Source organism: Somniosus microcephalus, chromosome 15 (genome assembly GCF_052327205.1).
Source record: "Somniosus microcephalus isolate GS21.2 chromosome 15, FLI_Smic_1.0, whole genome shotgun sequence".
NCBI classification, from domain to species: Eukaryota; Metazoa; Chordata; class Chondrichthyes; order Squaliformes; family Somniosidae; genus Somniosus; species Somniosus microcephalus.
Window position 1 is genome coordinate 12,498,044 of NC_141001.1, and position 23,144 is coordinate 12,521,187.

The 23,144-nt window shown below is 45.4% G+C and overlaps 1 protein-coding gene across 1 annotated transcript in view; it reads left to right on the top strand.

Moving 5' to 3' along the window:
• Window positions 1–17,364: 17,364 nt before the first annotated feature.
• LOC147106547 (mucin-2-like) overlaps window positions 17,365–23,144 on the top strand; it is a 54,950-nt gene continuing 49,170 nt past the window's right edge. The window contains exons 1-2 of the mRNA XM_086008476.1: window positions 17,365–17,460; window positions 18,234–18,240. Coding sequence (XP_085864602.1) covers window positions 17,365–17,460; window positions 18,234–18,240 — 103 coding nt within the window. The remainder of the gene's footprint in view (window positions 17,461–18,233; window positions 18,241–23,144) is intronic.

The following is a 23,144-nucleotide window of genomic DNA, read 5'->3' on the forward strand; positions in this document are numbered from 1 at the left end:
GAGCCAAGGTTTTCTCAAAACTAGATGCCAGAAATGGATATTGGAACGTGAAGTTGGATGAGGAATCAACAACACTGACAACATTCAACACACCATTTGGGCGTTACAAATTCCTGCGGCTACCATTCGGGCTAAAGGTCAGTCAAGATATCTTTCAACAGAAAATAGACGAGACATACAGAGGCTGTGAAGGAGCTATAGGAATAGCTGATGATATTCAGATCTATGGAGCAGATGAAAGAGACCATGACATGCACCTACATGAGGCCATGAAGAGTACCAGGAAGGCTGGCATCAAGTTAAATGCAGATAAGTGCATAGTTAAAGTCAAGGAATGCCAATTCTTCGGTATGATTTATACACCAGAGGGAGTCAAGCCAAATCCAGAGAAGATTGCGGCGATTGCTGAAATGAAACCACCCAAAGACAAGAAAGAGCTGAGGAGTTACCTCGGCTTGGTCCAATACATGAGTTCTTTCATCCCACACTTGTCGGAACATACAACAAATCTCAGAGAGCTATTGAAAGAAGACGCCGAATACCAGTGGTCTGAATCACACAAAAGGAATTTCAAACAACTTCAAGAACTGTTGTGCAAAGAAACAAGTCTGTCATATTATGACAGAAGAAAACCAGTCACTCTGCAAGTAGACGCTTCTACCAGAGGACTAGGGGCAGCTCTGGTGCAGGAAGGAAAGCCGATAGCTTTCGCATCAAAGGCCTTGACGTCAGCCGAGACGAGAAATGCACAACAGAAAGAGGAGATGATACCTAGTGAAATACCGTCAAGACCATGGCACAGTGTTGGGGCAGATCTCTTCATGTGCAATCAAGAATGGTATCTCATAGTGGCAGATTACTATTCCAAGTTTCCTTTTGTGAGAAGGATGAAAGACTTGAGAGCCACAACTACCATCAGGATTGCAAAGAGCTTGTTTGCTGAACAAGGAATCCCGGAAAAGGTAATCTGTGACAATGGAACCCAGTTCACATCGAGTGAATTCCGAGCTCTGGCAGAAAAGTATGGGTTCAAAATAGTAACCTCATCCCCACATTTCCCAAGGGGACACGGGTTCATCGAAAGACAGATCCAGACTGTCAAGAGAACTCTCATCAAAAGTAGTGAGATGGGGGAAGACCAAGACCTTGCCCTCCTATCACTCAGATCAACACCACTGAAAGCAGACATGAAATCACCTGCGGAATTGCTGAATGGGAGGAAGTTTAAGACTACACTACCAGCAAAAATACATCCTCCCCAGGACCAGGAGGACTTCAGACAAAAGCTGGCAGAAGCACAAATCGTAGGAAGCAAACATTACGATAAACATGCAAAGACGCTACCAGAATTGCTGAATGGACAATCAGTGCATGTGCAAGACCCGGTGTTGAAAACCTGGAATCCAGCCAATGTCATTGGAAAAGCTGATACTCCAAGATCCTACTTCGTAGAGACTGAACCTGGTAACCAATACAGACGGAACAGACTCCACATCAGACCTTCACCTGAACTGGATAAGCAGCAGACAACATCAGCAACATTGACAACACCAGCTACCACAAGCAGCACAACACAAGAAACAAGCGCCACAAATCAAACAACCACGAGCATGCACACTCCAACTCCAAAGGCAACAGCAACAACAACAACGAGAGCGGAACACACCAAAACCCCGCAGAGAGGAATGGTCACCACCAAATCCACAAGATGGAGGGACAACATCCAAACACCTGAGCGATATCGCGAATAAAAAAAAACCTCACGATTCTTTGTAGTTGATAATAATAGTTTAGATATATTTGTTAATTTAAATTGTTAAATTTCATGTTTTTGTTTTTTGAGAAAGAGGGATGTTACATTGTTATAGTATCACATCATTAAATAGAACTACTTTGGTATGGAACTATTTTGGTATGGTGTAGTTATATTGCTATATGGCACACTGTGCACGGGCAGTGCACAGTGCAGCATCGGACATCTTGTATCACTCCGCACCATGCGGCAGCACAGAAACAAAACAGAAATACAGCTAGTAAAAGCAGTAACTAAAATGAGCTAAAAGTGTCTGTATTATTTATAGTAAAAGAACACAAGGAGACACAACAGGCGCCAGCGCAGGGAAGGACGTCGCCGCATGAGATACCCCTAAAACAGGGATTGCAGAAAGAGGATGAGCTACCTCAACATGACTGAGCAGCAGTGCCAAAGGAGGCTCAGACTTTCGCGAGAGGTAGTGGGTGACATCTGCGCAATGCTGCAGCAAGACCTGGAGCCCAGAGGAGTGGGTGGACACCCCTTACCAGTGGCCATCAAAGTCACCACCACACTCAACTTTTTTGCTTCAGGCTCATTCCAGGGATCAACAGCAGACATCAGCGGTGTCTCCCAGGCGGCTGCACACACTTGCATCATGCAGGTAACCAATGCCCTCTTTGCCATCACGCACAATTACATCAACTTCTCCAAGGATCAAGCTAGTGTAACCGCACGTGCGGTTGGGTTTGCAAATCTGGCAGGCTTTCCAAGGGTGCAGGACGTCGTTGACTGCACACATGTGGCCCTTAAGGCACCCCATCACAATCCAGGTATTTTTGTCAACCGCAAGGGCTTCCACTCCGTCAACGTGCAGCTGGTGTGTGACCACAAGAAGGACATTTTGCATGTTTGCGCCAAGTAACCTGGCAGTTGCCATGACTCCTTCATCCTGCACCAGTCTAGTGTGCCTCCGCTCTTCAGTCTGCCAGACCAACTTTCTGGATGGCTACTTGGAGACAAGGGCTATCCCCCGACGACGTGGCTAATAACGCCATTGAGGAGTCCATCCAACGAAGCTGAGGAGCGCTACAAATCCAGCCACATTTCCACCAGATCCATAATCGAGCAAACCATCGGCTTGCTGTGATGCGCCCATCTGTCCGTCCCCCACTTGCGCATCCTCCTCCACTTCCACGACCTCCAGGGCCGCCTCCTTTGCAGTGGTGAGCTGGGCTATTGAGGGTGGCCCTCCTCCTGTCCTCGCCCTCCCCCTCTTATTGTGGGCTCTTTTTTCCTGCAATGAGGGACACAAGTGGAGTTTGAGTGACAATGAAGGAGCGAGTCTAGAGAATCCATAGCATAGATGCTTAGAAGGACACAAAGATGGAGTGAGGTGCCAAGACCAAGGACCCTCCCTGTGTGTTGCAAGTTGTTGTCATAGCATCACAGTGATAGGGAGTGTGAGGGCTGCATAGTCGAATAGTTAAGTGAATGTGAACATACAGAGAGAGGGAATGGGTAAGGGTGCAGGGATGTAAGGGTGAAGGGGGATGTGGAGGAAGAGGTTGACAAAGCAAAGTGCTGGTGATGTGAGGCGATGGGGATCAGATTGAGGGTCATGGGGATGGAATACTCACTTTTCTTGTACGGAGAAGGTCATGAAACCTCTTTCTGCACTGCAGCCAGGTTCTGCTGCACACTGATATCGCATTCACCTCCTGGGCCACTTGCAGCCACACAGCTTTGGTCTGTTGTGGAGGCTTTTTTCTCCCTGAGGAAGGAAAGAGCACTTCCTTATTTGCTTTTGCTCCCTCCACCAGAGCTTTGAGGGAGGCCTCATCGAATCTGGTGCTGGACATAGTTGCAGTAGGAATCCCTCAGGAGTATGTTGATAAAGTTGTAAGGCTGAAAAAGAACCAAGGCTGCTTGCAGGCCTTAAATCCAGCTGCATAGATGACATCATCGGAGGCGAGTTTCAGTATCAAAAGACTCATTGGGCCAGGGGTTCCCACATGCTGGAAATCAAGGGCCCGATTAGGGTAAAATCGCACTTTTGTCCCACCTCACATCAGAGGCGGGGTCCTGACACGCTGACCACCTGGCACGCCCCCAGCCCGCCCCCAATGACAAAATCCAGCCCAAAGAGTCTACAAAGGGATATAGATAGACGAAGTGAGTGGGCAGTAAGGTGGCAAATGGAATATAATGTAGGGAAATGTCAGGTTATTCACTTTGGTAGGAAGAATAGAAAAACAGAATATTTTTTAAATGGTGAGAAACTTTCAAATGTTGGTGTTCAGAGAGATTTGGGTGTCCTCGTGCAAGAAACACAGAAAGCTAGCATGCAGGTACAGCAAGCAATAAGAAAGGCAAATGGCATGTTGGCCTTTATTGCAAGGGGGTTGGAGTATAAGAGTAAAGAAGTCTTGCTACAGGGCCTTGGTGAGACCACACCTGGAGCACTGTGCACAGTTTTGGTCTCCTTATCTAAGGAAGGATATACTTGCCTTGGAGGCGGTGCAACGAAGGTTCACTAGATTGATTCCTGGGATGAGAGGGCTGTCCTATGATGAGAGATTGTGTAGAATGGGCCTATGCTCTCTGGAGTTTAGAAGAATGAGAGATGATCTCATTGAAACATACTTGATTCTGAAGGGGATTGACAGGGTAGATGCTGAGAGATTGTTTCCCCGGGCTGGAGTGTCTAGAACTAGGGGGCATAGTCTCAGGATAAGGGGTCGGCCATTTAAGACCGAGATGAGGAATTTCTTCACTCAGAGGGTGGTGAATCTTTGGAATTCTCTGCCCCAGAGGGCTGTGGAGGCTCAGTCTTTGAGTATATTCAAGGCTGAGATCGATAGATTTTTGGACTCTAGGGGAATCAAGGGAAACGGGGATCGGGTGGGAAAGTGGAGTTGAGGTCGATGATCAGCCATGATCTTATTGAATGGCGGAGCAGGCTCGAGGGGCCGTGTGGCCTACTCCTGCTCTTACTCCTTATGTTCTTATATTATGTTTTTATGTTCTTTAGCTAATACTCAGAAGAGAATTTCACCAATGTTCCTTCTAAGCTGCAGTGTGTGTGCAGCAATGGGAAAGGTACAGCGCAGGCCGCCCACAAGTTATTCCCTCTAAGATACTGCTGGTGCTATAAAGGGAGTGTTTAGTTTGGCAGGGTGTAAAGAGTTGTGTTCCCCAGGGATCTGTACTGATTTGGAATAATGATGAAGGAATAGAGAGTTGTCTATTCAAATATGCAAACACTAAGAGGCACAGTAAGTTGTCAAGATGTTACAAAGGGACATAAACAAATTGAGTGAGTGGGCAAAACGATGGCAGATCGAGCTCATGTAGGGAAGTGTGAGGTTCCAAGAAAGTCAAATCAGAATATTTTCTTGAATAACAACAGAAAACGCTGGAAAAACTCAGCAGGCCAGGCAGCATCGGTGGAGAGAGAAACAGAGTTAACATTTCAGGTCGATGACCTTTCGTCAGAACTGGAAAAAAGCAGGAAAAGGAATAGATTGTGAAGCAAGTTAGGGGCTGGGAAAAGGGGGAGGGGATGAAAGAACAAAAGGGAAGAATATTTTCTTAATGGCGAGTGACTGGGAGCTGTTTAGGAGCAAAGGGATTTAGGTGTCCATGTACACACATCATTTAAAGTTAGTGCACAAGTAGAAAAAGGCTAATGGAATGTTATCCTTTATCTGAAGAGAGTTGGAATATAAAAGTGACGAAAGAATGCTTCAGTTACAGAGAGCCTTGGTCAGACTCCATCTGGAATACATCTTGGCCATTGTACCCCTTGGAAGAGGTACAATGCAGATTCTCCAGAATGATGCCAGAACTTAAAAGGTTAAATTATGAGGTTGCAGAAACTTGCTTTATATTCCCTTTAGTTTAGAGGGTTGAGGGATGATCTAATTGAAGTGTTTAAAATGATAAAAGGATTTGCTAGAGTAGATACAGAAAAACTAGCCTGGAAATTTGATTGCGCCTGAAAACAGGCATGCCCCAGTTCAGATGGTCACAAGGACCACGTTAAATTGGTGTTGCCAGCTCATTATAATGAGTCAGACGTGCAGCAAGCGCTTCCCATGCTATTCATTGGCTGTGCGTCTGTTTGGGGTGGGTCAGAAATGGGGCTTCACTTATGTCACTTAAATGGAGCTTGCATCTCTTAAAAAGGAAAGGGTGGGATCATCTAAAATGGCTGGAAGAGGTACAGAGGGAGCACCCAGGTTTTTGGGTACAGCTTTGGAGGATGTGGTTCAGGCTGTTGACAGGAAGCTCCTGTCCCCCACAGGGGACAGATAACCCTCCAGGCAACACCTCCCATCGCCTGTGGGAGAAGTTCAATGACCTCACCAGAGATATCAAGGTAAGAATCTTACCTCTCACCTTAATTACGCTCTCCTCACACCTCCACTGCCTACAGGTACACTACTCACAATACAGGTTGACTATCCCTTATCCGAAAACCTTGGGACCAGCTGTGTTTCGGTTTTCAGAAATTTTCGGATTTCAGAAGGTATTATTTCAGACTGCGAAACTCTGAACATTAAGTTAATTTGGTAATTAGTATTTGTATTTAATATAAATTTTAAAAGTTCAGGCTACCTCTTGCGACTGTTCCATGTCTCATTCCCCTTCCTGCTTCTTTGTGCTGCCGCTCACAGTCTGTTTACAGCTTCCCCTGCTCCGTGTTTCATTCCCCTTCCTGCTTCTCTGTGCTGCCGCTCACAGTCTGTTTACAGCTCCCCCTGCTCCGTGTTTCATTCCCCTTCCTGCTTCTCTGTGCTGCCGCTCACAGTCTGTTTACAGCTACCCCTGCTCCGTATCTGAATTCCTTGACTTAGCGGGGGTCTGGGGCTCGACTGCCATCACCAGTTGTGGGAAAGCCGGATATCGGCGGACTCCTACGCTAAGCTGGCCCGCAAATCAGGTCAGAAAAGCATTGGCCGCGTCGGGTCATGTTTGGCGCCACTCGGGTTATGTCGTGCTCCACAAAAAAACTTTCGGTTTTCAGAGGTTTTCGGTTTTCAGAAGTGCGGATAAAGGATAGTCTACCTGTACTCTTCCTGCTCTTCCCTTTGCTCTCCTGCAATTAATGCACCGCACTTCACTCCACCTACTTCTCCTCCTACTCACACAATCGGCATCTCCTCCTCTCCCCATTATTGCAACACTCACTTCCCCACGCCTCACATCTTCCACACAACATATGAACTATTTTACCTTGACAAGAACATTCTCAAAACAACTCACAAGGCTGTTACTGGCACATTCCTTTCTTGCAGTAGAAGGTTGTGCACAATGTGCAGCAGGAGGCTGCGACCATAGGAGGCGGAGCCCGCGATCACACCCTCTCCCCTGTGGAACAAAATGTGCTGAGCATCACAGGCAGCAGGAGAGTTATAGCCGTGGTGAGTCGCAAAGCTAGAGGAGATGTTGCACAGGGTTTCTTCACCCCCTCATCCTCTTTTTCCCCTTATTACTTCTATCTCACTCTACACACTCTGGATGACAAACTGCAGCTGCTTTCACCAGCCACTCATCTTTCTCTGCTCTCCCTTCAAGCTAACCCTTGATCCTCTCTTTCATTTCAGGTGCTGGAAGTGTAAACGCTTCTGTGCTACTTCAGGAAGATGCACCATCACTCGATCTGACCCTCGCAAGTGTGTGGCACCACGCATACATTAGAGGCTAGGCTAGAGAAGGGGGTCTTCCCGTGGTGAATCACTGGTCACAAGTGTGCAGGATCCAAGGCTGGGGATAGGACACCACAGGGTCAAATTACATAAAAGTTTTGCTGCAGAGGACTCGGATGCATACTTCAAGGCCGCAGGCAATTGAAGAAGGCTGACAGTCATACACCAGAAAATGTTAGGTGTAATGGGCTGTTTGGCAGTGAGGTTACACAAAATGGCTCAGAGCATGGTAGAGTCCAGCTCCAACTTGTGTTTGGTCACCGTACTCTTTGCACAGCCCTTTCTGTCCAACATAGAATGAGTGGTCATCTCCGTGAACATGTCATTGCCACGCACCAAAATGAAGCCTCTGCAGATAGCTCAACCTGCTGCCATCGAAGCGCAGATGGATGCTGTCTTGGCTTTGGGAGCCAGTGTTAACAGGGGCTTCCAGAACATCACATCACTCCTGCACTCTGTTCTTGTGCAGAACAATAGGCGGGGGTGGGGGGATGGGGAGAATTCGTGTTCGCCAGCAAAGTTGCCGTTGTTCCTGACCCACTGTCAAAAACAGCAACTTTCCCACCCCACCCACCACCAATCGCACCTGCTACCACCCCAGAAAATTCCGGCCATTATCTTTCTCCTCTCCTTCCATTTTTAATACTCAGTAAAATAATTATATGGTTTGTAGCAGGAGAGTTTTGAATTTTAAACCAATTCATGTGACTCAATTTAAAAATATGTGACCCAATGGCTAATATCAGGACTGCATTTGCAGCTGTTGGCAATGTTTCTAAGTCTAACAGTACAATCTACTCTTAATTCAACGTCACTTAATTCAAATTATTTGATGATTGAGTTTCTTAGCATTACATTCTAGGGATTATCAACTGCATACAAATGTGTACATGGGTGCCTACAGCCAATTGATGGCCTAACACAATTAATGTGTTGGTTGTTTGCAGTGCACAATGAAAGATTCACATAATTCCTGGATCATCACGTGATGCCTTTATTCTCAGTTGGATTGTAATAACTGACTGTAAGGCTGATGTCAAGGTATATGGACTATGACCTGAAAATGTAAGTCATGCTCCTTTCTACATCTGTAGGTATCAACAAAACACAAGTACAAGGTGACATGCTGTTATTGAGCAAAATGTCACTTTCCTCAAGAGGCAATTCAGGTGCTTGATGCTAGGGGGAGGCTTTTACGATATGAGGCAGAATTAGATGTGCAATGGACCCATGCTGTCAGCATGGATGATAAGAAAGCCTGTCTGCCTGCACTTGCAAAAGCAGAGTTGAGAAGGATAAGCTCTTGCTCTCAGCAGGGAAGCCATATTTTCAGATAGGCTACTGTATTATAGCCCTGATTCTGACCTATGCTTCCTGTGAACAAGGCTTCCTGCTAAGAGCACAGAATTGTGCAGTCATCCTTATCGTGCACCCAGGAGATTAAGGACAATCTGATTAACATTGTTCTTCTATTGTAACATTTCACAACAGCAAACAGGATGCTGTTCTTGATCCACCCTGGTTGGAAACGCAAATCTAAGCTGAGTCATTTGCTTCTATGTATGAATTGACCAGAATGTCAATTGATCAAAATTTGTTGGAATGAGTGTCATAGATAATAGCATAAATAGTGGTGAGTACTGGTTTGGATTGGATTTGTTAACACTAACATGTTCCAAACCCACCATGTCTTAGCAGAGCAAAAACCTTATGCACAGCTGAGGTGATACTTCTTCTAAGACAGATTTAGCCAGTGTAAACAACAATGGGCAATCAATAAAATCCAATTCATTTATTTAAGAAGAGTATCTTGTTTCTGGTTTATGATGGCGCTAATGTTCCATTACCTGCATGTTTACAGAGGTGCAAGTGGCAGTTAAGTGACGTAAATTACTCAGTGCAATAATAAGCAATTTCTCAGGCCCTTCAATTAAAGAGTAAGTTGTATAACTATTTCTGAACAAAACAATCCAAAGCAAATACTTTCTTAATCAGTGTAATCCTTAAATTAAGATTGTAGCTTTTGTGTTTTAAATCCCATTTGTTTAGATATCACATCATTTTGGGGCTTGCTGATGTGGTGTGCCAGCATATTGTCCCTTTTTTCCCGGGGCCTGGATTTGAATGCATCTCGGAGTAATGTAATTAAATTCACCTCTATCACTGCAACTTCTTCATCTCCCACAGCCTCCCTGGTGTGCCTTCCAAAGAGTTGCAGAGCTTCCTCTTCATGTCTACTGAGGGACCTGATGCTTGCCATTCCTCCACTCATGGCAGTCCTTTGCGTCTGTTTGCGCATGTGTCACTCCTCCTAAAGAACACAAAGATTTAGACATGTTACTGACTAATTTACAATATCTTTTTATCGAGGTGTCTGCAGACATTCTCTTGTGAACATGTTATCAAGTGCTGGCAATACAGCAGTCTCTGTACTTCTCACTCAAACATTGTAGGAAATCAGAGGAGGTCTACACTTGAGGCCTTAATCAAAGTCACAAATGACAACCTATGTGACTGATCGTGGTGCACTAACCCTCCTCATCCTCCTTGAACTGTCTGTAGCCTTTGAATGGAACTTCCCTCACCTGGTTCCATTCTTATCTGTCTAGTAGTAGCCAGAGAATCTCCTGCAATGGCTCCTCTTCCCGCTCCTGCACCGTTACCTCTGGAGTCCCCCAAAAATCTTTCCTGGCCCCCTCATATTATGTATATGCTGCCCCTCAGCAACATCAACTGAAAACACAGTGTCAGGTTCCATATGTATGCTGACGGCACCTAGTCTATCTTACCACCACCATTCTTGACCCCATCACTGTGGGGTCAGGCTGTTTGCCTGCCATCCAGTAATGGATGAACAGAAACTTCCTCCAATTAAACATTGGGAAAACCGAAGCCATTGTCTTCAGTCCCCGCTATGAACTCCATTCCCCAGCCACCGATTCCAACCCCCTCCCTGGCCACTCAGGCTGAACCAGGCTGTTTGCAAATTCAATGTCCTGTTTGATCCTGAGCTGAGTGAGGTGCCTTGGTATATTTTACTACATTAACGGCGCTATATAAATGTAAGTTGTTGTTGAGGGAGATGGTTGAGGTCTTTTTGTGCCTAATAAGGGTCATTCATTTACTCATTTACATTGTGTGGTCCTGGATAGTACGGAGGAGAGTCAGGCCGCCAGCAGTATCTCAGCATTAGCATGATCGTCAACTTCCTGGGGTCACCATTGACCAGAAACTTAACTGGACCAGCCACATAAATACTGTGGCTACAAGATCAGGTCAGAGGCTGGGTATTCAGCAGCAAGTGACTCACCTCTTGATTCCCCAAAGCCTTTCTAGCAGCTTAAAGGCACAAGTCAGGAGTGTGATGGAATACCCTCCACTTGCCTGGATGAGTGCAGCTCTAACAATACTCAAGAAACTCGACACCATCCAGGACACCTCATCTACCAACTTAAACATTCACTCCCTCCACCACTGGTGTACTATGGTTGCAGTGTGTACCATCTACAAGATGCACTGCAGCAACTCGCCAAGGCTTCTTCGGCAGCACCTCTCAAACCCGCGACCTCTTCCACCTAGAAGGACAAGGGCAGCAGGCGCATGAGAATACCATCACCTGCAAGTTCCCCTCCAAGTCACACACCATCTTGACTTGGAAATATAGCGCTGTTCCTTCATTGTCACTAGTTCAAAGTCCTAGAACTCCCTTCCTAACAGCACTGTGGGAGTACCTTCACCACATGGACTGCAGAGGTTCAAGAAGGCAGCTCACCGCCACGTTCTCAAGGGCAATTAGGGATGGGCAATAAATGCTGGCCTTGCCAGCGACGCCCACATCCCATGAACGAATAATTAAAAAACTGATCACTTACCTTGGCCAGCCAGGTGAGGTCATCAAAATGTTTCTGGCACTAAAGGAAGAAAGAAAAACTTGCATTTCATGGAATGGGATAATTGGCACTGATCAGTGTTGTGTATGTACCTTTAAGGGAATAACTGGTCTCAGACTGCAGTACCGGCAGTGACCACCCCTGTATAAAAGGCCCTAGCAGGCTTCTGTAGTTTCAGTTTTCCAGGTTGTCTCCATTCAGTAAAGACTTGTTATAATCAACTCCTGCAGTCCGTGTCTCAATTATACACGGACATAATAATCAGCAGAGCAACTACACCACCTTTTCTGGGGAAAGACTCCCATGATGACAAAGAACCGTTGAGCTGAAATTTCCTTAGTGCTGATTCCACTCTGCCTCTGCAACTTCGCTGGAAGTGCGGCTGAAACTTTGTTTAAGCATATAAACAGGATTTCCACTGCACTTCTGGCAAAGTTATTGTGGAGGAGAGGGAAAAGCTATGAGCAAGTTCCCAGTCTTTGTGTTTATGCTGTGATCTCTGCCAGCTTCATCACCATTGCTGCTTCTGAGAATCTTGGGGCCTTGGTCTTTCCAGAAAGTACTATGAACATAAGAACATAAGAAATAAGAGCAGGAGTAGGCCATTCAGCCCTTCGAGCCTGCACCGCATGCAATAAGATCATGGCTGATCTCCTACCTCAACTCCACCTTTCCGCACTATCCTCATATCCCTTGATTTCCTTAATATGCAAACATCTATCAATCTCTGTCTTGAATATACTCAACGACTGATCATCCACAGCCCTCTGGGGTAGAGAACTCCAAAGATTCACCACCCTCTGAGTGAAGAAATTTCTCCTCATCTCAGTCCGAAATGGCCGACCCCTTACTCTGAAACTGTGACCCCTGGCTCTGGACTCCCCAGCCAGGGGAAACATCCTCCCAGCATCTACCCTGCCAAGCCCTGTAAGAATTTTATATGTTTCAATGAGATCACCTCTCATTCTTCTAAACTCTAGAGAATATAGGCCTAGTTTCTTCCTTCTCCCATCGCGTTTAATCATTCGAATGCATCTTGCCTTGATTTTTCTCTCTCCCTGCGGCTGAGACTCAGTCAGGAGCAGGATTCTCTCTGAAATCCCACCCTGCATATTAAATTAGCCCCCCCCCCCAACCAGGAAAATGTGGTCAGTTACTGATGGGATCACATGAGCTGGGGGAAGTCTCAGTGCTATTTTTCGGACAATTTTGGGAAATCCAACCCATAAAGTGAAATAGGAGAGATACAGAAGATAAAAGGATATAGACATTTTCAGACAGACACATTAAGAAAGAGTCAGAGAAGAGGTACAGACAAGAGGTGTGTGAAAGTCATGCAGAGAATGAGAGGAAGACAGAAGGCGGGGGGGAAAAAAACTGAAAGACACGGAGGAAAACAACAACAACAACTTGTATTTATATGGCGCCTTTAGCGTAGTAAAACATCCCAACACGCTGCACAGGAGTATTATAAGACAAAAAATTTGACACCGAACCACATAAGGAGAAATTAGGGCAGGTGACCAAAAGCTTGGTCAAAGAGGTAGGTTTTAAGGAGCGTCTTAAAGGAGGGAAGAGAGGCGGCGAGGTTTAGGCAGGGAATTCCAGAGCGTGGGGCCTGTGCAACAGAAGGCACGGCCACCAATGGTGGCGCGATTATAATCAGGGATGCTCAAGAGGGCAGAATTAGAGGAGCACAGATATCTTGGGGGGGGGGGTGCGGGGGGTGGTTGTGGGGCTGAAGGAGGTTGCAGAGATAGGAAGGGGTGAGGCCATGGAGGGATTTGAAAATAAGGATGAGAATTTTGAAATCGAGGCGTTGCTTAACCGGGAGCCAATGTAGGTCAGCGAGCACAGAATGAACTAGAGTGCAAGACAAGCGGGGATATGTTTTTACGGAGAGAGTGACAATTTAGTGATTTATTTTTCGCTGTAAGAAATGCCACAGTTCATTGACAATTTGTATTTATTTCTATAGCAACTTTATTTTTAATAAAATGTGTCAAAGCATTGCACATAGGAAAAAGTAGACCTAGCAGTAGTAGAAGAATTAGGAGTGTTGACCAAATAAATGGTCAGAAAGATAGGCAGGGAGCGAGGAGCAAGGCAAAGAAAATTAGCAAGGGAATCGCAGAGGGTTTATGTCAGGGTTTCCAATGATCTTCTGATGAAGCTACAGCTGGACATTGGGAGAACCACTGTGAAAATTACTGGTGATGGTCTCAAAATGAAGACAAATTTTTAAACAAAAAAATAAATAAAATTTACTAGTAAAGTTCAATTTCATTGAACCATCAGAGAGGCGAGTCCTGATACTGTGCTTGTGGAATCGGGTAGGCTCAAATGCCAGCAATACCGCAGTCCAGATTCAGTGGCAGAATGTAAAAGTTTTTTTCAAGTCATGTTACAGGAGTGCATGGGCTCTATACCATAAACTTTCCCTCCAATACACAGCACTTGACACGTCACTTGAGAAACTCACTCAGCAGCTCATGGAGCTAACAGGTAGCAAGGACCCTACAGCCAGCATAGATTTGTAGAGGACAAGTCATGTCTACACCTCCGGCGTTCTGACACCTGTGGCATCCTATCCCCCTGCCCTAGCTCCTGCACACTTGTGGCCGGTGATTCACCACAGGAAGACTCCTCCTCTAGCCTAGCCTCTAAAGTACACATGAAGTGCAGGAGTGGCACTGGCCATAATGCCCTTAGCTTACACAGTTCTCAGATAGCAGCTCATTCAAGAGTGCTTCTTGGGAACTATCCCTCCCATTCCCAATAGTCCCGCAATCCTTATCACCACCATCTGATTGTCTTCCTTCAGTTCAGCCTTATGAGTCTTGCCCTGACCTCACGATAAATATTAACATCAACACCAAATCCAGAACATATATTTACCTATTCTAGTGCTCCTAAGAAGTGTATCCCCAGTGGTTACAGCTTGGGAGGTGGAAGGCTGCTGAGCTTTCTTTTGAGGACACTTCAGATGGTCCTGGTGTCTGACCTTGAGCAGTTCTGGGACTTGACGACCCGCCTGCACACTGCAGCATCTCGGCGTAGGCCTATGCAATCTGGCTCAGCTGGCTGTGTGGCATGAACAAGGGCACTGGCGGAGTGGGTAGCGGGAGAGCAGGCATGCTGACATCCTGAGAGGACAGCAGGTGCCTCTCCCATGGAGCCAAGTCCAGTCTCCTGATTCTGCGTATCAGCACTCCTACTGCTCTGCGCAAGAACAGCATTCAGAAGGGATGTGACACTGAAAGCCTTTGTCAACACTAGCCCCAAGATGGCAGCTGTCTAAGCTTGCATGGCAGCAGTGTGTGTTGCCATAGAAGCAGTCAGAACTCTCAGCAGAGGTTTCATCATGGTGGGTGCCACAGTGGTGTTCATGGAGCTGACCACTCTCCATCTTGGACCATATGGTCTCCATGCTCTGCGCAAAGCCATGACACACGTTGGAGTTGGACTCCTCCATGCTCTGATCCATTGTGCGCAAGCTCACTAGCAAACTGCCCAGTGCACTTAGAATTCCTGGTGTACGCTCATCAGGCATCTTCACTAGTCTGGACATTCAAAGTCAGCATCTGAGTCTTCTGCAGCAAAGCTAGTATGTGATCTTGCCCTCCGGTGGTCTGGCACCTGTGGCATTCTATCTCCCCTGCCCTAGCTCCTGCACACTTGTGACTGGTGATTCACCACGGGAAGACTCCTCTAGCCTAGCCTCTGAAGTACACATGATGCCAATCTCTGACCTGATGTATGCTCGGGTCAGATCGAGCCAAGGTGCCTCTTCAGGAATTCTCTGTCCTTTTCCTGAAGTGGCGGTGGCATCTCCACATTTTCAGTATCTTAAATGAAAGAGAGGGTGAACAGTTAGCTTTTATTCTGAAGTGAGAGCAGAGTAAGAAGTGGCTGGTGAAAGCAGCTGCAGTTTGTCATGCAGGATGTGTAGGGTAAGATAGAAGTAAGAAGGAAAAAATAAGGATGAAGAAACCCTGCGTGACATTTCCTACAGCATTGCCACTCACCACAGCCACGACTCTCCCGCTGCCTGTGATGCCCAGCCCATTTTTTCACATGAGAGAGGGTGTGCATGCAGGCCTGGCCTCCTTCAGTGGCAGCCTCATAGCACAAGCTGCATGCGACCTTCTGCAAGGAAGGAGTGTGCTAGTGACAGACTTGTGAGGTGTTTAGAGATTGTGCCTGTCATTGTAGAATAGTTCATATGCAGTGTATAAGATGTGAGGTGTGGGGAAGTGGTGAGTGTGAGTATGAGGAGAATGAGGTGCAGTGAAGTTTGCAGTACAAGAGTGAAGGGAAGCTGGGAGGGAGCATATTGTGAGTCATGAAGCTGGAGGTGGTGGAGGTGTGAGTAAAGAATAAGAGAGCAGTAGACTTATCTTGACAACTCTGGTTAGGTCATTGAACTTCTTTTGGTGTTGCAGCCATGGCGTGAGAGATAAAGTCCTGGCATTGATCACCTCAGTGACCACTTACCTCTAGTGGTGGAGGTGTTGCCTGTAGGGCTTTTTGCTTCCTGGGGGGGAATCAGAATCTCCCTCCTCCTGTCTGGACCAGGGCCTCCATCGCGGAATCAGAGAACTTGGGTGCCCTCTCTGGTCCACTTCCAACCATTTTTTCCAACCTCGGGAGTTTCTCTGTTGTCTGCAGTTAGAGTGCACCTCTCTCTTAAAAGGTGCTGGCTGCCTTTAACTGGCATCAGAGACACACGATTTCCCGTTCACCCCCAAACAGGCATGCAATCAATTAATAGTGCAGGTTGTGCTGGCTGTTGGTCTGAATCATTATAATGAGCTGCCAGCACCATTTTCAAGTGATCAGGGATGCATTTCACATCCCTAGATGGTGGCTAGGGCCATGAAAGATTCCTTTAATATCCACTCGTATGCTGCATATTCTTGCATGGTTCTTGCATGGTTCTTTGGGGACGCACAGTGGCCAATTGCACAACTGTAGTAGATGTCAGGGAACTGTCAGCCATCATCAATTTTTGATTGCAGGCAAAGGAAGCCCACAGTAGAAGAAAGCATTTGCAAAAAGAACGGTGCAATTGAACTTGATAGTCATCCCTTCCCCACTGGCACACTGTGCTGCAGTATATTTTATCTACAGCATACACTACAGCAACTTATCAAACTTACTTTGATAGCACCTCCCAGCACCATGGCTGCTACCACCAAGAAGGAACAGAGCCCATGGGAACATCATCACATCCAAGTTCCCCTGCCATTCTGACTTGGGCATGTGTCACTGTTCCTTCTTTGTTTCTGGATCAATATCCTTGAATTCTCTATCAAGCACCATCATGGGAACACGATCACAATAGGAACTGCAATTATATATGAAGAAAGCCCACCACCACATTCTTAGGGAAACTACGAATGGACCCTAAATGCAGCCTAGCCAACATAGTCCAAACTCAGAACAAATTAAAAAAGAAATGAGTGTGCTGACTTAAGGGCTTCGATTCTCCTCTGAATTACTGCTCATTTTGAAGCGTATTAGGAGTGGTAAATAGAGAAAAAATGCATTCTTAAAGACTACCGCATCAAATCTGCCACAAAAAGCTGCACCTGATTTCTCCTACCAAAAACATTAAGATCAAGTCCAATCGAGTACATTTAAATGTGGTCAAAGGGGCATGGTTAACCCTTCTGCCACAAACCTGCCCCAAATAATTACCACCACTATATCATTAGCTGTAAGAGCTGCTGCAAAGTATCCTTGAGGCAGATACCCTGTTGAGGAAGCCATCTTATGTGCTGCTATTAAACTTGGAGTGGAAGGGAAAGAAATTACCATTCCTGCAAGGGAGGCCGGGGGTCGGGGTGGGGGGTGGGGGGGGGTGCGGGCGGGAGGAATTACTTCCCTCAGCTAAGAAGCATAGGAATCCAGATCTCAAGGGCCCAGTCTTCAAAAAACAATTCAGGAGCATCGATCTTATGTGTCGACAGTGAAGACGGTTTTCACACACATAGTTGAAATGATGGATAAGTGGAAGGAGCTCATTACCAACATCTACAACACATTACAGGAAATTTCTCAGGAGCTGCAGAACACCCTGGACATTGTGACAGTCCAGGTAATGGCTGTGACAACAAAACATCAGGAAGAGCTTCTTAGGGCATTGGTGGCTTCTGGAGTGGCAGGTGCTAATGCTTCAATAGGGGTTCTGAACAGGACACTTTCTGGTGAATGTTATAGAATCACAGCACAGAAGGAGGCCATTCGGCCCATCATGCCTGTGCCAGATCTTCGAAAGAGCTATCCAATCAGTCCCATTCCCCAGAGCCTTGCAAATTACCCCCCTTCAAGTATTTATCCAATTCCCTTTTGAAAGGTATTATCGAATCTGGTTGCACCACCCATAAAAAAAATTCTCTTTATCTCATCTCTTTTTTTTGCCAATTACCTTGAATCTGTGTCCTCTGGTTACCGACCCTTCTGCCACTGGGAGCAATTTTTCCTTATTAAAACTGTTCAAAATTTTGAACACACCTATTAAATCTCCCCTTAATTTCTCTGCTCTAAGGAGAACAGCCCCAGCTTCTCTAGTCTCTTCATGTAACTGAAGGCCCTCATCCCTGGAACCATTCTAGTAAATCTCCTCTGCACCCTTGCCTTGACATCCTTCCTAAAGTACGGTGCCCAGAATTGGACACAATACTCCAGCTGGGGCCTAACCAGTGATTTATAAAGGTTTAGCATAACTTTCCTTCTTTTGTACTCTCTGCCTCTATTAATAAAACCAAGGATCCAGTATGCTTTTTCAACAGCCTTCTCAACTTGTCCTACCACCTTCAAAGATTTGTGTACGTACACCCCCTGGTTTCTCTGTTCCTGCACCCCCTTTAGAGCCCAGGTGACGAATCACTGATTTTGGTAAACTCCCGCTGAAACCAGGACGGTAGGGAACCCAAATTAAAGGGAGATGGAGAGGAATTCAGGTACTTTTTTTTGTAAACAATAGCATTTAAGAACACATTTCCCTCTGGTTACCACCCCCAAAGCCGCACAAAGATGTGAACTAATTCAGAGGAGAGTCCAAGCCTGTGTGTATTTCAGATCTGTGTATTGTAACAGCTTGAGGGATGTTTCAGTGGAACTGCTGGAGCAAGGAAAAATAACAGGCATGCTTGTAAAATCGATTTTCAAGTTACCTTGCAATCTTTAAAAGAAGTAAAAATATCAGTTGTTACTGCTACAGCATTACCCATTGATTTCAATGTGCAATGTGCCACAATCTGACAAACTCAAAAAACTCAATAATTTCTATGTATATTTACATTATATATAGTTATTTTTGTGCTCATAGGACAAGGAATGTCAATGCTGGGGAACAGAACTCTTCCACTTCTTGCACCCTGTGCTCAGTATCAACTACTTCCATGTTAACATGGCTTGCAAATAGTAACATTTTCTCTATACTGTCCACTCAAAATTCAGAAGAGCATCTTTATTAAACTATTGTGGCACATCTATTTCCTACACCAGCCATCCTGTACCATGTCTGAGTAGGATTGACCATTTAAGTGTCAATTTGTGACAAATTCTGGTCAGTTTGTGTTGTGGAACTGGGTTGAAGATTGCTCAAGCTCATAGCAGTTGGGACCTTTATAGTTGGTAGATAGCAGATTTTTCAGCTGTTAGTCTGAGTAAGATTTAAATCCAGGCCCACTTGCATCCATATCTTATTGCTGTAGTCAATGTATTGATATATTTACAGAGAACAGACTCTGTGTGTGTTTCTCAAAGACTGTTTTACAAATAGCTTCAAATTAGGAAAAGCAATTGTTACCCGTCAGTCACATTCTGATTGTTGTGATTTTGATTAGTTGCTTGCAGAACTTCTCTTATTACCAGATGAACCATTTGTTCTAGCTTGCGAAGATACTAATAACATTTCTGTTCATCATAAAATTACATGGGTACTTTGTTCAATATAGAATGGATTTTAGCAGCATGGGAATATTTAAATTCTGAGGGGGAAAAATTGGGTTGGTTTGCACCTCTCGTTAGCGCCCCTGGGGGATGCTAACGGGGCATAAATCTTTGGGCGCGGCGCCACTTACGCCTCTCGCGAAATTCAGCTGGAGGTTAGTGGCGGCGGTAGCCGTTGGCGCCCTGCACTGCCGGCGTTGACGTCATCGCCGTGCGCAGTGCCCCGCTTGTGCCCCGGCCACAAACTTCTGTTGCGCCCCCTGACCTATCGCCAGATGATATGTCCGACAGGATCAAGGGCGTATTTTGCAGTGGCGGTGGCGCTACTTAAAGGGTAGATGTTGGGCGGCCATTTTTACTTTGACACTTGATTCTAGAAGAGTGCCAGGCTGTTTTCACGGCATCCCGCTCCCCGCTGATCCAGCAGGGTCCCGGTGCACGCAGCGCTAGGCCCCTCCCCTTTAATCAGCGGAGGAGGCCTGAAATGACACGGTGCTACGTGCCACCGCGCGTGGCACTGCTACACGTAGCGCCGTGATATTCAGTAGTAGCGCCTCAAGCAGGAGCTGGAACGCTTTCCAGTCGTGCCCCACCTCCTGCTTGGGGCGCTACTACTGAATTTATGGCGGGAGGGGCACCAACTTTTTCAGGGCGCTAATATGTTAGTGCACCAAAATGGGCGCCACCCAATTTTTCCCCCTAAATTTCATGTTCTTTGGTGTCCCTGTGGAAGTCGTGGTCAAACACGGAAATTGGATTTAAATTGCCCTTTTCTCCAATTATCTTCTTTAATATACAAAATAATTATTTTATAATAATTGCTATTGCACGCAGATATGTTTTTCGGTAAATTTGTGCATGGAATTTTCTTTCTTATTGAATAAATAAACCACAAAGGTTGAACTCCCGTTCAGTAAACAATCTCTGCTACAAGTTCCAGAAATCAGATCTCTGTAGTGTTTTGCTGATTACACTGGGAGTAAAACAAATTCTATCTTTTTGAGCTCCGCCCGATAGACACTTGTAAGGTGGAGACTGTGCCAAATTTTCCTGTATAAAAGACTGAGCCACAGGTGACCGACACCTCACAGGGACCTCGGTAGCTCGTACCGAGCTTTGACCAAGATGGGGACAAGTAGGGTAGCCTCAGTATGGATCCTTATACTGATAATCTCATACTCTTATGGCTCTGTCGTCTTAGAACGTAAGAATGTTCTCCTTTTCATAATCTTTCGATAATTTTGAGAATGCACTTGGTAAATGAGTTAAATGTTTTTACAAGTATTGAATAATCTGAAAGGCTTCAATCTGCTGCTCTGAACTTGATGCCTTTGCTCTGTGGTTCTTGTTGCAAGGCTGTGTTAAATGTGAATACCATTGTGGGAACAGAAAAGCCTCCTGAATGTTACTTATCAATCCAATTCGGGAGGAGTATTTTCAATGAGCATCAAATCCAAGTGCAGTTCAAAAATTGGTTTGCTGATTATTGTATAAAATAGTTAACTTGCGTGTTTCTAATACATTTCTACCAATTAGTCTGATTTCTAATTCAGTCTAAATTGCATTGATAATTGTTAATGTTAGCACGGATTTTTTTTTAAATGAGGAAAATGTATTTACAGAATACCTTAGAATTGTCACAGTTTACATGTCTAATTAAAAATAACGATGTTCTTTGTGACTTAACTTTTTTTCTAAATCTATGTCAGGTTCAGGTGTGTTGATTTTTTTTAGTAAAAACCCATTACTGTCATAAAAAAAATGCTGGAAACACTCAGTAATTCAAGCAGCATCTGTGGAAAGAGAAACAACAACAACAACTTGTATTTATAGAGCACCTTTAACATAGTAAAACATCCCAAGACGCTTCACAGGAGTATTATAAGACAAAAAATTTGACACCGAGTCACATAAGGAGAAATTATGGCAGGTGACCAAAAGCTTGGTCAAAGAGGTAGGTTTTAGGGAGCATCTTAAAGGAGGAAAGAGAGGTAGCGAGACGGAGAGGTTTAGGTAGGGCATTCCAGAGCTTAGGGCCTAGGCAATAGAAGGCACGGCCACCAATGGTTGAGCAATTATAATCAGGGATGCTCAAAAGGACAGAATTAGAGGAGCGCAGATATCTCGGAGGGTTGTGGGGTTGAAGGAGATAACAGAGATAGGAGGGGGCGAAGCCATGGAGGGTTTTAAAAACAAGGATGAGAATTTTGAAATCGAGGTGTTGCTTAACTGGGAGCCAGTGTAAATCAGCGAGCATAGGGGTGATGGCCGAACGGGACTTGGTGTGAGTTGGGACACGGGCAGCCGATGTTTGGATCACCTCAAGTTTACGTAGGGTAGAATGTGGGAGGCCAGCCAGGAGTGCGTTGGAATAGTCAAGTCTAGAGGTAACAAAGGCATGGATGAGGGTTTCAGCAGCGGATGAACTGAGGCAAGGGCAGAGACGGGCAATGTTATGGAGGTGGAAACAGGCGGTCTTAGTTATGCTGTGGATATGTGGTCAAGCTCATTTCAGGGTCAAATATAACACCAAGGTTGCGAACAGTGTGGTTCAGCCTCAGACAGATGTTAGGGAGAGGGATGGAGTCAGTGGCTAGGGAACAGAGTTTGTGGCGGGGACCGAAAACAATGGCTTCGGTCTTCCCAATATTTAATTGGAGAAAATGTCTGCTCATCCAGAGTTAACGTTTCAGGTTGATGACATTTCATCAGAACTGGAAGATGTAAGAGATGACCAGCTTTTAAGCAAGTGCAGAGCCAGGGGAAAGGGGGGCAGGGGAAGAACAAAAGAGGTCTGTGATAGAATGATGGACAGGAGTGATTAAATGACAAAAGTGATGATGGTGCAAGGCAAAAGTAGGTAAAAATGAGACAAGTAAGAAACAAAAGATGGGTCCAGTGGAGGTGTAAATGGTTATTGTGTGTCTACTTTTACAAATGATGGTGGAAGTAAGAATGAATGGTATTGGAGGAGAACATGGAATAACTGATAGGAATAGCTGTTGAAAATGAAAAAAAAATCTCTTCCTAAGCCGCTTCACCTTCCTCTCATCCTTTAAGACCCTCCTTAAAACCCAACTCTTTGACCACTACCTTATCCCAGTCTATCTAGGCCTTTCTTGGGACAGTTAAAATCACTTAATATTATTGCCCTGCTGTTCTTACATATTTCTCTGAGCTCCTCTATCTCATTTCACATTATGCAGATCCTTGCTACGGATTCTGTTTTAATGCAATGCCCGCAAACAAGGCAAAAAGTGCACTATATAATGGATATTGCCTGGAAGATATCACTATCATCAGTGCACCAGGGACATAACAAGGCAGAAAATACCATCAGCAATGCACACTGGTTAAAGCAAGGCAGAAAGTACCATCGCCAGTGCGTGACGATGTAAACAGTACCATTATCAAGATAACCGAGATGTAGGAAAATAGCAGTTCCTAACAGTGCATTCCAACAGAAACATTATAACTTTGAAATTATGGTTATAGATAATTGGGTGCAAACGCTTAATACATTCTTTTGCTTTTGCTCTGTCTATTATTCTAATGGGACATTGGCCAGTTTAAAATAAATATAGAATCGTAGAATCATAGAATGTTACAGCACGGAAGGAGGCCATTTCGGCCCATCATGTCCGCTCCGGCCAACAAAGAGCTATCCAGCCTAATCCCACTTCCCAATCTTGGTCCGTAGCCCTGCAGGTTACAGCACCCCAAGGGCACATCCAAGTACTTTTTAAATGTGGTTAGGGTTTCTGCCACTACCACCCTGTCAGGCAGTTAATTCCAGACCCCCACAACCCTCTGGGTGGAGAAATT